Source organism: Thalassophryne amazonica, chromosome 16 (genome assembly GCF_902500255.1).
Source record: "Thalassophryne amazonica chromosome 16, fThaAma1.1, whole genome shotgun sequence".
NCBI lineage: Eukaryota > Metazoa > Chordata > Actinopteri > Batrachoidiformes > Batrachoididae > Thalassophryne > Thalassophryne amazonica.
Window position 1 is genome coordinate 56,674,203 of NC_047118.1, and position 16,065 is coordinate 56,690,267.

The 16,065-nt window shown below is 39.7% G+C and overlaps 1 protein-coding gene across 7 annotated transcripts in view; it reads right to left on the reverse strand.

Annotated features, from left to right (window-relative positions):
- baiap2a (BAR/IMD domain containing adaptor protein 2a) overlaps nucleotides 1–16,065 on the reverse strand; it is a 243,980-nt gene that overhangs the window by 85,746 nt on the left and 142,169 nt on the right. For all 7 annotated transcript variants that reach the window (XM_034191131.1, XM_034191134.1, XM_034191132.1 and 4 more), the window contains exon 4: nucleotides 5,771–5,832. In XM_034191131.1, coding sequence (XP_034047022.1) covers nucleotides 5,771–5,832 — 62 coding nt within the window. The remainder of the gene's footprint in view (nucleotides 1–5,770; nucleotides 5,833–16,065) is intronic.

Consider the following 16,065-nt stretch of genomic DNA (forward strand, 5'->3'; position numbering starts at 1 on the left):
TAAAGCCAGAAAGTTGCCATTTGAAATGACTTTAGTTTTGTGTCATGTCTGTGATCTGCTTTCTTTCTACAAAATTAAACAACTGAATGAACATCCTCAGAGGCTGGTGATTCCATAATTTTTGCCAGGGGTTGTATGGTGTTGGGCCTATATATCGTTTGGATATGTCAAAAAACCTGAAGAGGTCATGTTGCCTTATGCTGAAGAGGACATGCCCTTGAAATGGGTGTTTCAACAAGACAATGACCTCAAGCACACTAGTAAACGAGCAAAATCTTGGTTCCAAACCAACAAATTAATGTTTTTGAGTGGCTTGCCCAATCCCTGGACCTAAATCCAATTGAGAACTTGTGGGGTGACATCAAAAAAGCTGTTTCTGAAGCAAAACCAAGAAATGTGAATGAATTGTGGAATGTTGTTAAAGAATCCTGGAGTGGAGTAACAGCTGAAAGGTGCCACAAGTTGGTTGACTCCATGCCTCGCAGATGTGAAGAAATCATGAAAAACTGTGGTTATACAACTAAATACTAGTTTAGTGATTCACAGGATTGCTAAAAAAGCAGTTTGAACATAATAGTTTTGAGTTTGTAGCATCAACAGCGGATGTTACTATTATTGTGAACACCCTTTCTACTTTTTTTTTTACTAATAGCCCAATTTCATAGCCTTAAGAGTGTGCATATCATGAATGCTTGGTCTTGTTGGATTTGTGAGAATCTACTGAATCTAGTGGTACCTTGTTTCCCATGTAACAATAAGAAATACACTCAAAACCTGGATTAATCTTTTTAGTCACATAGCACTACTATTATTCTGAACACTACTGCATAATGGAGTGTACTGCCACAAATATAAGCTGAGGAGTTCCTCCCCAAAGAAAACGCATCTGAAAAACACAGGGTCACCATATAATCACAGATTAGACTTTTGCATCTTCTATACATCTACAACAGTAGGTGGCAATAATGAACTTTACACTTTGCTCACAACAATTCATAAAAACCAAACAAGAGGTGAAAGTTAGTCTGAGATACAATTACACACATGAATGTTGCTTCTTCATTGCACAAAACGGTCTCAAAAATAAATCACAACTATCCCTTGCATTGCTCTTCCAGCAGAGTTTCTCCTGATTGCTTTCCTCCTGACAAATTTCAACAATGGACCCACTTTATTTTCTGTTCTTAAACTGCACCAGGAGAAAATTTATCTTAACACAATAGCGGAATGACACCACGTTGTGCAGAGTTTACATTCATCTTGATTGTTCTTAGAACAACTTTGTACATCTGTACAAACTTCAGGCATGTTATGGCATAACTCCTCTGTCCAGAGAGACATTGTATTGTTTCCATTTCTGGCCAATTAGATTTTTTTTAAATATTTTTAAATCGTAATAGTTGCTTTCCATATCCCTTCATGGGAATCTCTAAGAATCTTTGGGGATTTACTTATCTAAATAAAGTCCTGCAAGTGCATTTGTGGGGAAGTGATTGACTGTCTTTGTTATATTCACTGTGCTTTAACCCTTTAATAAAGTAAGTCCCTTTAGCTGCTCCCTTGTTTTCACTCGGAGTTACTACAGCAGATCCAAGGTGGATCTGCATGTTGATTTGGTAGAAGTTTTAACTGCTGGGACTCGGCAGTTCTCTGCACACATGGGTATTGGACTTCCTCCAGAACAGGTCACAAAGGGTCAGGATGGGACCGCACACATCCATCCACTCTGACCCTCAGCACTGGAACACTGCTGGGGTGTGTTATCAGCCCTTTCCTCTACTCCCTCTTCACTCATGACTGCTCACCCACCTACCCCACAAACACCACTGTTAAATTTGCTGATGACAGGGCCGTTGTAGGACTGATCCACAACAATGAGACAACCTACAGAGACGAGATCCAGCACTTGACAGTGGTGTTACAATAATAACTTGGACTTGAACACTTCAAAAACCAAAGAAATTATAACAGACTTCCGGAAATCTAAACAGACTGAGCACTCTGAGCTTGACATCAATGGGAAGAGTGTGGAGAGGGTGGACTGTTTCAGGTACCTGGGAGTACAAATCACAGCTGATCTCACCTGGTCAGCACACATCAGCCATCAGGTGGGATAAGCCCATCAGAGACTCTACTTCCTCAGGAAGCTGAAGCAGTCCCAGCTTCCTCAAAATCTGCTGGTCAGATTTTACAGGGCCACTGTGGAAAGCCTCCTGTCCTACTGCTGCACTGTGTGGTTTGCGAGCTGCACGGCAGAGGACAAAAAAAGACTCTACAGCGGGTGGTGAAAACAGCAGCAAGGGTAATAGGGACCACATTGCCCCCTCTGTCTGAGATTTATGCTAGCAGGCTTCAGAGGAAAGCCAGCTCCATCTCCAAAGACCTACACACCCTGGACACCAACTGTTTACCCCTCCCTTCTGGAAGGAGATACAGGGCACTAGGTGCACGCACCAACAGACTGCTAAATAGTTTTTACCCAGAAGCGGTCAAGTGTGTAAAAACCTCTGCTTAATGCACTTTATGTACAGCAGCACTTTTTTTTTTCCAAATAATGCATTTTATATGAGCCTGCATCAGCACATATTTAGCATCTGTTGCGTATACATGTTGCTTTTTGTCCTGCTATGTTGTCTTTTTTTATGATACGCTGTCTTCTTTATGAGTTGGTTCTGAAGAGATGCTGCTAAAATTAAGTTTCATTGTGTCCACAATAACAATAAAGTTCTACTCTATTCTATTAAACTGGATGTCCTTCCTGATGCACCTCCACAGTACATGGAGAAATGTGGCAGGGGTGGGGTTTGAAGCAGGAAGCTTCCACACTGAAACCAAGCGTACTAACCACTTGCCCTTTAATATGCTTCTATTTCTCAATAGAATGTAGCAGATATCAGTATGCTCTATCAAATATTTGAGTTGAACATTAAAGGCTTAATGACCATTATTTTCCAATAAATGCATTTTATTTTCAAAATAACATTTGGTCTTCAGAAATTATTTTTCCAAAACGACGTCTCACTGGGTTTTGTCAGGGCTAAGCGATTTTGGGAAATATCCAATTGTGATTTTTCTGACAGATTTGCCATTTGATTTGCGATCGCATTTTTCAAAGCTTCAGTTCAGTGTTCACTGTCTACATGTAAAATGTGATTGAGAGTTACCACTTCAGAGAATTTAGAAAATATTACTCACCTATATCAATATTAATTTCTGATTAGTGAGCATGCGTATGACATGAGGAGCATGAGATGCCCTTCTCAGACATCAGTGGGCCTATGTGAAATGGAAAAAAAAATTAATTCAAGGTTTGTAATGCTTTTAATCTACTGTAACAGCCATAGCTCGAGGCAATTTAAGTTAAATATGATGGAAGTTTCATTTTACATGACATTTCATATTATGCAGTGTTCATAAATAATATTTAAAAGGTGAAAAAACATTAATATTGGCTCAACGTAGAATTTGCTCCTATCTACAAAACTGACACGGAGGTTTAATCTTGTAATCGTGTGAGAGTGTAAATGTTTCATTAAAAGCTATGAATTTGATTCCATCACTTGTTCACACTGGATGATGTTACTGTGCCTACAGCTCGGTCAATGTTTTTTTTTGATGCGCTCTGAAAACCATGCCAGACTGCTTTCAATCTTTTGTTGATTTTGCAGAAATGAAGGCGTCTCATAAAACATCACTCTGTACAGACTTAAAATTATCGCAGCCAGCACCACTATCCAGCAAATCTCTCATATGTGAAATCTTACTAATTATATAAAAGACAGCTTTCATAGTTAGCTTGGTTGCAATGTGCTGCCAGTGGCTGTAAACCTGGATTAACGGGGACAGCAGTTCACAAATGTGGATTGGTAAGTTTGTAGGTTAATACTTTGGAAGAAATACAGTGTTGGTGTTTAAGAACATGTTTGGGAGGTTTTCTGTGCACTATGAATCACTGGATTAAATTAACAAAGCACAATCACTCAATCTGGCGCTACAATTGTTTTTCTCTACTTTAGTGTTACAAATTATGGTGCACCTTCAATTCAATTCATTTAATTTATATAGCACCAAATCACAACAAAGTTAACTCAAAGCACTTCACACAAGTATGGTCTAACCTTACCAACCCCTAGAGCACACAGGTGACAGAGGTAAGGAAAAACTCCCTCTGATGATTTGAGGAAGGAACCACAAGCAGACCAGACTGAAAGGGGTGACCCTCTGCTTGGGCCATGCTACTGACACAAATTACAAAACAAGTGACAAAACAAATATACAGGAAATGTTGCCTGGACACAGTACAGGAGGGTTTCAGAAACAGACACCACTCCCATCTCTGGAAGGAGCCGCACCTCAAACAGAGAGGGAGGAAAAAAAAAAAAAAAAAAAAAAAAAATCAGGCATCAGAAAGACAACAAATACAGTATAATTTCTCAGCATTAAGCAACAAGAAAAACAAGAAATACTAAGGTGATCACCGGCCACTAGCCCTAAACTTCACTAAAAGACTCAGACTTTAAAAGTTGAGGCCGTGGCCCGCTCTGTTTCCTAATAAAATTAATTTAAAAGAATAAAAAGCATAGTAACAAACTATGCCAGTATGCTAGCCATAAGAAAGGGAAAATAAGTGCGCCTTAAGTCTGGACTTGAAAGTCTCTACAGTATCTGACTGTTTTATTGATGCAGGGAGATCATTCCACAGAATAGGGGCATGATAAGAGAAAGCTCAGTGACCCACAGACTTTTTGTTCACCCTAGGAAAACAAAGTAGTCCTGCACCCTGAGAACGCAAAGCCTGGGACGGTATGTAAGGTTTAATTAGGTCAGCTAAGTAGGGAGGTGCCAGTCTGTGAATAATTTTATAGGCTAGTAGCAGAGCCTTAAAATCTAATCTCACAGGGACAGGAAGCCAGTAAAGAGATGCCAAAATGGGTGTAATGTGGTAAAACTTTCTGCTTCATGTCAAAAGTCTGGCTGCAGCATTTTGACCCAATTGGAGAGCCCTAATGCTGGACTGCAGGAAACCAGAAAATAGAACATTGCAGTAGTCCAATCTAGAAGAGATGCTTGAATCAGGGTCTCAGCATCAGCCACAGACAGGATGGGACAAATCTTCATTATATTTCACAGGTGGAAGAAAGCAGTCCTCATAATATCTCTAGTGTGGAGGTCAAAGGACAACACAGGATCAAAAATTACCCCAAGGTTCCTCACTTTGTCAGTGTGATGTATGACACACAAGCCTATGCTAAGCATTAGCTTGTCAAATTGATGCCAATGTCTCACTGGACCAAGAACCATCATTTAAGTCTTATCAGAGTTTAAAAGTAGGAAGTTACTAGACATCCAGCTTCTCAATGATGAAAGGCAGTCTTCTAAGGATTTCATGTGGATGAGATTACCAGCAATTATCGGCATGTAATTATGTTATTGATTGTCATTACTCAACTTTGGTTAAATAAGTTTAAAATGTCAAAATAGTCAGAGAATTTGTGGTTTGGTAATAGTTTAAAATTGCAATTTTGGTTCAAATTTCATCAACTGTTCAGTCCTATGAGGTATGTTCACAACAATGAATTCAAATCACATAGAAATCCTGCATACTGTGTGGATAGCATATGGGGGTACACCCCTCCCACCACACACACAAAACTCAAATGTCGACAGTTTTGAAGAGAATGTCCCATATGAAGAAGCAATGAGGACACTGTGCTTATACTGCTGATCTGTACAACACAGAGCTGAAACGCTTTGAGCTCAGAATACCAACCATCTCCTCTAGCTGCACTTGGATCTGCCTGTGGACCTCAGCCATCTGGAACAGCACGTCCCCTGCACAGAGAAACAGAGAGGCAGCGAGAAGCATGAACAACAGTTAATGGCACAATCCAACAGTAAAACTAAAAAAGGTGGAAAGAAAAGGAAAAGAGGAGGGAAAGCACGCCGGCATGCAATGCTCATGCAGGAATGCAAGACGGACAAACATACAGGACAAAAGACTTGGAACATGGACTATGTAGACCAGGATGAGAATGTATTTTTGGTATACAGTAACAAAAATTAGACAATGATAAAAGTAATAAAAGTTGAAATAAATATATATCAAGCTGAAGGAGACAAAATTCTTGAAATTAAACTCAGATTTTTCAAGCATGTATGCGCTGATGTCTGTTGGAAATTAAACATACTGCATTTCTTTCTTTGATTAGTCTGAACGTCAGCCGATATTTCCATGAAAGGGGAAGAAAATAAAATCAAAAAGAAGAAAGCCTTCAAACAAGAGTAGAAAAGGTTCTAAATGTGAGGCTCATGCAGCTAGTGAGTGTTTTTATATACCTACAGGCTGCCTCTTCTGAATGTGCGGTGCCAAGAAAAGATACACAAAGAGCTAAATTGAGTGACGGACATGTATACATGGAGACCTGGTGGAAAGACAGTGTGACGCCTACAGAAAACAGGCATGCAGGATTACCAGAAAAGGTGCAAAACCCCAAGTCTTAGCAAAAAGTGAGATGATGTTTTATTGCTTATACGAGAAAGAGAATCCCATTAAATTACAATTACACTGAACAAACCTCAGTTGTACTCGTCTAGGGGTATAGTCAGTAGTCTGCGACCAGTGTGAGGAAGTAATGCCTCACTTAGAACTTGACAACTCCAGCAGGACAAGGGAAAGTAATATGAAGCGCAATACACCACACAGTAGAACCAACTTTAAGATGAACAACTTCAAACTAAGAGGTGTCAATGCCTGGAATAGTTTACCAGAGAATTTTTTTTCCAGACATTCTGACTTTTGGTAGAGGGCTTGACCGGTATTGGGCTAATCTTTAGCTCAAAGATAATTTTAAAGCTGATGTTCAAGTCAAACCAAAAGGTCAAAACCAACTCACCCCAAACAAAAACACACAGGACCTACAAGGGCTTTTTTTCCAGGATCCATATATCAATGTATAGTCAAAAGCTATCAAACCAATTGTTCAGTTTTGTTTAAATGCATATATGGCACACAATTGGCTGCTATAATCAAAGCAAATCTAAATAATGAGGTAGCTGAAATTTTGAGCAGTAGCTGAAGAGTCATTGGTTATTTGCCCTAAGCCATTGGGCTAGGACTGATAAATGACTATTCATTTTGCTCAAAACAAACAATATGATAGCTATCTTGAAGAAAAAAAAACAGTTTTCTATCAGCATTACAAGAGACCTGCAGATTGTCTAAAAGTAATGGCTCATGATATCAAGAACACATTTGTAACAGTATGAGTATACTGGGCAGTAGGGATGGGTACCGAATTTCGGTACCTTTTTGGTATCGACCGAATTCCCGCTTAAGTATCGAGTATCGATTCACAGGAAGTCCGTCGGTACCACATTTCGGTACCTGAACGCACCTTGACGTCATGCGTTGGCAAGAGTGGAGGACGCAGTGACGTAGTTACGTCACTGTTTGCTTTGTGCAAAGGCGAAACATGGCGGACCGCAGGCGCTCCAATGTCTGGCTTCATTTTACCAAGCTGGATGCTGACAGTGCGCTGTGCAACATTTACGATGTAAAGTGTAAAGCCAACAAAGGAAACACGACGAACTTGAGGAAGCATTTGGTTAAACACCAAATACTCCTCAAGGCGGAGGAGTGCTTAGTTAGCAGCACAGCTACTCGCCCAGCGCCAGCAGCAAACGTCACCGCCAGCAAACCTGCTGCAGCCAGCGGCTGGACATTTGCAGCCAGCTTTGAGGAAGGAGAAGAACCGGCTCCGTTTAAAAATGTAGGCGATGACGACGACGACGATGCATCTTCAATTAGCTCAGCAGCATCAAGTTCTTCAGCTCCAGGTAAGCTAAGTAATGTGCTTAAATGTTCCTGTTAGCCTGGCATTTGAGAAGCATTTGAGGTTAAAATCGGCTCGGTTCCACGTAATGTTAATGTTACACGTTTATGTTGATTAACAGGTCATTCAACGTTGTCCCATTTCCCCACCCGCCCTTCAGTTACAGTGAGAGCTGCAACGGTGACCCCATTCACTAAGGCAAAGGAGGCGGCTTTGCCTCGCCATAGAGCCAAGGAGTGTCACAGAGCTGTAACAGCATATGTGGTTAAAGCTATGTTGCCCTTTGCAACTGTAGACACCCCATGGTTTAGGTACTGTATATTATTTTATTGTATAAAAGGAGTGATTATGTATGCGATGGCCAGGGCTTGCTAATGACGTTATGATGTTATTCAGATTTTTTTTTAATTATCATTATTATTGCTTTTATTATTATTTTTTAACAACAGGGAGATGACAAGGGCTCTCAATCCGAAATACAACCCCCCTAACCGAAATGAACTTTGCAACACACTAGTACCAGCTTGGTACAGTGTGGAAAAAAGTAACATAAAGGAGAAACTGAAAGGAGTAGACAACGTTGCAGTGACAGCTGACCTGTGGAGTAGTGTGGCTCAAGACCACTACATCACTGTCACTGTTCACTATGTAGTGGAGGCGGAGCTGAGGGAGAAAGTCCTCCATACAAGGGCAGTGTATGTCTCACAGACAGGGCCCGTTGTATCAGAAGAAATAGATGGCATCCTAGATGACTTTGAAGTCAAATCCAAAGTGGTAGCTGTTACTGTTGACAATGCTGCTAACATGGAAGTAGCTGTCAAGAAGATGAGGGTGTTGAAGATGGGGTGTTTCGCACACACCCTCAACATTGCAGCTCAAAAACTGTACACTGTGAAAAACATATCCAGTTGGTCTGGGAGGATACGCGCTGTTGTGCTGTGGCTTAGAAGAAATAGCCTTGCAAAGCCTGTTCTGAAAGAGAAACAGAAACTCCTCGGTGGGTGAAAGAAGGCCAATTTATAGAAGAATAAAAAAATCTTGTAATGGTAATATATCTAAATACATATTTTATTTGTACTCTTCTTTCAACTACATTTAACTGGGACAAAACTCTGTCTTTGTCTTCTTTAAGGCCTTGATGAGCACTCCCTCATACTGGATGTGAGAACCAGGTGGAACAGTCTCTTCCTGATGGTAGAGCGATTCATTGAACAGTACCCTGCCATCCAGGCTGCTGCAAGGGACCCACGCATAAAGAAGGCCATGGACAGAGACAGGTAAACTGATTTAAAAAAATAAGTCCAATAGTAAAGAGATGACAAAAATTTAATTACAAGTATCCTGCTGACACAAAACATCCTTATCCATATATACTTTGTATTTTGCTCCTAGGTTAGAGAGGGTGTCAGATGATGACATAAGCATGTGTGAGGACTTTGTGGACACCATGAAAGTCCTATACACATCCACACTTGTAGTCTCCTCTGACAAGAACGCTACGGCAGGGCAGATCCTCCCCATCCTGGACAAACTGAGGGCCAAGTTCGAGGTGACAGATGAAGACTCTGCATTCAGAAGAGCCATCAAGGAGAAGGTCTGGGGTGACCTCTCCTGCCGCTACACAGTATGTAAATCATTCAATTAATTTTGCCATCCAACTGTTCACATTTAGAATTGATCACCAAATAATTTTATGTTCTTTTATAGGAGGAAGCAAATAAAGAGCTTCGACTCTTCCTTGAGGAGGCTACAGCGCTAGATCCACGCTTCAAAGGCTGGGTGCATGATGAGGCTGTTTGGACCAGCCTAGAAAATGCAGCTGTGGCACTAAGTGCAAACAAGGTTTGTTCATTCTGGGGCATAAAGTAGACTTGTGTGTTCTGTTGTAATGCAAACATTGTTTTAATTACTTGTTGTGTATGCTATATTTTTAAGGGTGGAGTGGTGACCCATGAGGAAGAGGAGGCAGAAAAGACAGAAAGAAATGTGCTGCAAGATGACAAATATGAAGGAGAAGAGGCAGCAGCACCTGTAAAAAGAAAGAAGCTTTCAGCACTTGGTCAGCTCTTTGAGGACGAAGACCAGGCCCTGCTAATGCTGACTGAGGCAGATGTCACTACTCCCTCAGTGACTGAAAAGGTAAAGAAAGAGCTGCAGACCTACAGGAGCTTTCCAGCAGTCCTAAGCTCCACCAATCACCTCCTGTGGTGGTGGCGGCAGAAGAATGACCAAATGCCAATGCTGGCAAGTTTGGCCAAAAAATATCTCTGTGTGCAGGCCTCTTCCACTCCTTCTGAAAGAGTGTTCTCGACAGCTGGGGACACAGTCAGCGTGGAACGGGCTCGGCTCTTGCCAGAAAAAGTCAACATGCTCATGTTCCTTAAAAAGAACTGTTAAAAATGTGTGTATCCTTTTAAAGTTGTTAGCCAGCAGACACTAATGTGAAACATTTTATACAGTTATTTATTTTGAAAGTTGTTTGTTACTGTAAAGCCAGCAGACACTGATGTGAAACATTTTATACTGTTATTTTATACAGTTATTTATTTTGAATCTATATTTTTGAGTTATTTACTTTATCACACGTTTTTCTCAAGGTCTATGTTGGAGTTATTTCACTTATAAATGTTCAAAATTCCAAAGTTTTGACTATTTTTTTAAATATACAAAATAACTTAATTACCAAACACGTATCCCCCCAAAAAAGTATCGAAAACAGGTACCGAAAAATACCGGTATCGATTCGCAGGTACCGAGTATCGGTATCGTATCGATTCAGATGTGAAAGGTACACATCCCTACTGGGCAGTAAATACTTCAGTTAATTAAGGTGACCATTTAGCAAATCATCACTATACTGGCCATTTTCCAATTTAATGGCAATATATAGAAGGTACTATGACTTCCATTGTCCATTTAAAGATTACAAATAAACCCTTTCATGAAAAAATAAACTTAAGAAAATGTGATTTTTGACTCATTCAAAAAGCAAGTAAGTTCTAAACAAACTCTGAGGCCCAATGGTGCTGGACCATATCCATGGATACTGTAGTGAGAAGTAGAGGAGATTCTATAACTACACATGGGACAAGGTGCCAGTCCACTGCAGATTTCATCCTCAGGCATGGCTGGTACCCCATTACAGCTGGGTGGACAAGGTAGATACACCCCATCCACAGTTGTAGGCTCTCATGCACTCCATGCTACAGAATTAAGGGATAATCATGCCTCAGGGCCTACATAGGACTTATTTGATTTTTCAATGGGATTGAGAAATTAGAGTTAAAATGCACTGTGATGTGGTCACATACTCTGATTGAGCAGTAACACAGAGAAACAAGAAGTTTATAATTATCTGTGAATCAGGCTTTATACTGATACCAGCTCAGAGTGATATCCTTAATTCAGTGTCGACAAATTTGTGCAATATTTGATGTCATCTCAAAAAAGCATGGCAAGCAAATAAAATGCAACACAAACAATTCTGTTGCTGATAATGCTTCCATTAATATTTTCAAAATGCTACATTATGTAAGTATTAGACATCTGTGGCTGCGTAGGCCAACTCACTGAAGTGCAAAGTCTGAGCATATCACATTTTTCATCTGTAATCTCATAGCCTTGTTTTTGTTCTTTTTTTGAGACAGCTGCCTCATATGGGTGCATCTCAACCCATCACAAAGCCTTCTGTTAGAAAAATCAGGAGTACTGCCAAAGTGCAAACTTTAGTGCTAATTCTTTCCCATCAACGTGCTTTGGAGTGACTTCAATGTCAGACAACAGGCATGAGACAAATCTCAACACAGAATTGGCACCAGAGCGAGTGTCACGTTTAATAGCTCAACAGAAAAAAAACAAACATGGAAAAGGTGACATGCAGCAGGGACAACAATATGTATTATTATGAGAAGGTTAGTGTGCACAGTAATGTAAAGAGAATTAATCACTGGATTGGCTTGATTTACTTTGCAAGTGAAATCAACAATCCCTCAAGAATGAGGGATGTTAAAGTCTCAAATGAACTTGCAGATATTTACAGTTAATTGTCATATAACATGACAGAAAAATGTCAATTACCTTTCTTGATTTTTTTTTTTTGAGAAAATATATTTCATTAATAGTCTCAAATCCCAACGCATTCTCTTTACAGTGGCAAAAAAAGTTGAAAATCCTCATATACAGTAAACCTACAAGTGCAGGGTTAACTAATCAATAAAATTTATCAGAACTTATATTTGAAGGAATCTGTAAGAGGATGATACATCAGCTGCTGTAAAAAAAAGTCCAAACGTCTCACATACTGCCCAAACTTTCATTGTTAAAGAAGTCATATAATGCATCTATTCATCAAGCCACGATAGCCTTAAAATTAGATATTAAAGTTTGCAGCCAAATACATCCTACAGACACTGAAGTGATGCCTCCTGAATACAACCCAATTTGACAAAAATGACCCATTTCTGTGTGTGTCACTTTTACTGAAAGCAGCTGCAGCTTGCCACACTCATGTCATGACTTGATCGCAAACAATTCCCAACTAGCTGTTTCAATTGCTTCCAACACTCCTAGAATTGCAGGAAATTGAGGATGTTTAACAGACAAGCAGCTGTACAGAAATACAAATTGTTGCACTGCTGAAGCCAAAATGTGGAACAGTGAAGACAATATGGCTGACCAGCTGAACTGTGCAACATCCAAAAAAGTATCACAATAGGGACTGAAAGCTTCATCTATGGGAGCAGATTGGATGGACTTTAAATGCAATTAGCGAGTGCATTTAATTACCACACACACACTGTAAGCTTGTTGCAAGTTGTGTACTGTCATCATAGAAACAGTTTTTTGTTTACACAATTACGCTGGCTAGCAACCAATTTGCTTTAGTAGAAAAACTAATTTTATCTAACATGAGCCAACAAAAACTCAAAACTCACACATCATGTTTTTCAGTAATATCATCTTACCTGTACAATAGGATCAGGGTTTTAATTCTCAAAACCAAATGGAGGGTCCTCCATTTTTCTGAGGTTGTGTATGCTGATCATGTTCGCACCCATCATCCAATTCCCATTTGGTGTGATGACCTTCAGCAGATCTTTTTTTTTTTCGGTTGGTTTTTTAGTGTTACGTTGGAGTATTTTGTTTTTTGTCTTATTGTTGAGTGACGATGTGCTTATTTGTTCATGTTAATTGACTCCATGTTGTCAATTGTGGGTATACGGTTGCAGACATTAACCACTAAAGCCTGCATAAACATCACAGCCAATTCAAGTAAAACAATTTCCACCCAAAATCCAATTCAATTCCTTTACGGTGAAAACAGTGTACAGACTGTTAAAGGCAACCAAGAAAGTTTGTCAATGGCTAATTTTTCTTTCTCTTTCTTTCTTTCTTTTTTGTTGGTGAGGATACAACCTTGTTCACACACAGGAACTATAGAGCCATGACTGAGTTTTTGAACCCATATATTTGACTAAAGCTTGCTCTTTTATTAAATGTGCTTTTACATGCTCCACGGCTTCGGACAAAACTGATTTAGAGTTCAACATCTGTAGATTAGAGCACTGACCAGCATCATGAATACAGATGGGGTCAGTGAAGTTAGTGTTCTACTGTTACGCTGGTTTGAAAATTTTCAGACTATGAATCCTCAGAGTTAGCAAACTAGCTACTTTGCTATTGTTGTCTGGCTTTCACAAAGACTCAGCAATGTCTTCAAAGCTGAGTCTTTGAACGACGCACACACACACAGACATTTTGTGAACTTGACACCACTAATGTCCATTATAAATAATACAATAAAGTAGGATGGATGAGTAACATCTGAGTCCAAATTGTTAGTGGCACAAACCTCATTGGCTCTGCTGTCCTAGAAAAGGCACTCGGGTGGGCACAGCCTTTGTAAACGTGAATTTTGTAGCATGAGCTGACCTGCAACCTTTTTGAGAATAGAATTAGAAGGGTACTAGCAGTGTACCCGGGTGTTTCCTGGATGTGAGATTTCGCAGACATTTGTGAGTGCTTCACCTCTGTCATTCCAGGTTTGTAGATGTGTCTCTAGAGCAGACGGTATAACGGTTTGAGAATTTAACCAAAACACTGAATTCATATACTTACATAGATGATGGGCTGCACCTTTGCATGACATGAATGCCCCCTGGTGGTTCTTGCATGAATTAATGTATATAATCAAGATATCCCACAGTTTCTGGATATATATAAAGTTAATTTCTACATTACCTATAACCTAAATGGGGTATTCACTGCTTCCAGGTAGCAGATAGTATAAGGAGATACTTCACACTGAACCGTAGACCTAATAAATGATACACAACGATTCTATAAAACTACATAAGATTATCTAACTACATGTAACCTGAACCCCAATAGGTAGGGTGGTGTATATTCTACATCCTTGAATCATCACCAAGTGGCGACTGTGTGAACTAATACACATGCTTTCACACAATTGCCACCACGGGGCATTCATGAAAATTCAGTAAGGTATATCTTATATATTATATTCCAGTTCTAAGGTGGAACTATGCAAGTATATAAAGGTACATATAAATATCTAAAAAGAAAGAGTAAAACAGAAGAGTAGAAAAGAGTAGAGTAGAGCCACTTAGGTGCGTGGTCTTGAGAACCAGGGATGGTAGGTTAAAAAGCTTTTTTATCCCATGGGAACTCTCCCTACCTACCCAAACGGCTCAGGAAAAAGGTATATATAATATAATAAATAACAAGACATAAGAAGGATAAGACATCACAGGAGAAGATTGTAGTAAAATTAAATATAGTTAGTAGGCTAAGCTATAAATCTGGTATTTTATTATAGAAGCAGAAGCTGTGAGTGTACTGGTATCTATCTAAAGTAACTGTTAGCATACTATAGGAAAATAAAAAGTATAATCATTATGCTATCAAATGGAAACCTAAGAACTTAGGTACTATATGTTGATATCTTTAAAAGGAACGCATAAACTGAGGATTCATTAAAAATCTAGTTATAGTAGAAGAGCTAAATTAGCCGTTAATAACCAACCGTTCCCAGCAAGCTAACATGATAACCAAAAACTGTAATTAGTGTATAAAGTATAATAGCGTAGTTAAACCTACAGTAAGGGTGTAAAATGTCATGTCATGTAAAAATAGCAACCATCAACTGTGTAAGCATGATAAATTCAGTGTTATAAATTATTCTCAACTAATGTACATAATCAAGGAATTCCACATATTCAGGACACAGTATTATGATGTCCCTTTTGTTGGACTGTGAAACTAATCTGTAACTTTACCACTAGATGGCATTGACAATTCTGTCATGCTACTTTAAAATGTGATTATCAAATAAAAAAAAACTATTTATTTATTTATTAAATACAGCCCTTGCAGAACAGCCTGGGTTTTTAGCATGTATTCAACCTGTGTGCTGATCACGTGGTGCTGAGCTGCATCCTGTCAGCCAGCAGCCGGCTGACTAAGCAGCTTACAGATACTCATCCTTCATCACACCCCTTCAGGATTAGAAACCCCAACATTCTGTCAGCAGCTTCAACTGGCTGGATCAATTAACAAATGAGGAGACAACATTGAACAAGATGCATGCACAGGACTTGTACATGTCGAGGCTTGCAAGCGGCAGGATGGGACGTTTGAAAGAAGCCATGAAGGTTTAAAAAAAAAAAAAGATTTGAGAAAGATCTTGGCAATTCTCATTTCATTAGTGCACAATATATGAAGCCAAAGCATGATATGGGGGGGAGAGAAAAGAATCACACTTTGGAGATGCATACAGTTACCATGGCAACTTTGCAATCATAACACAACAGCAACAGAAACTGGGCTGCAACCTTCAGAGGCATACAATCACTAAGAAATATGATTACGAAATTATGGAGCAAAAATAAATAAAATAAAGAGCCGTAATTTGGAAAATGTGATTGCTGTGCTCTAAAATTGATGCACAGAAACACAACAAAGTGTGAGACCTCGCAAGACTGATCAGGATATCCGCATACCAGCAACACAAAGACATGACAGACGGGTCGACGGCCACAGCGGCAGGAGCGCACATGTGCTGCAAGGCACCCGTGCGCACACACACACGTGCTGCAAGGCACCCGTGCGCACACACACACGCACACACACAAAACAAACAAACCCTCGCAGCTTGTCATTACTGCATCAATACGTCCCAGCTCCCTGCAGCCCCGCCCGCAAAAAGAAACAA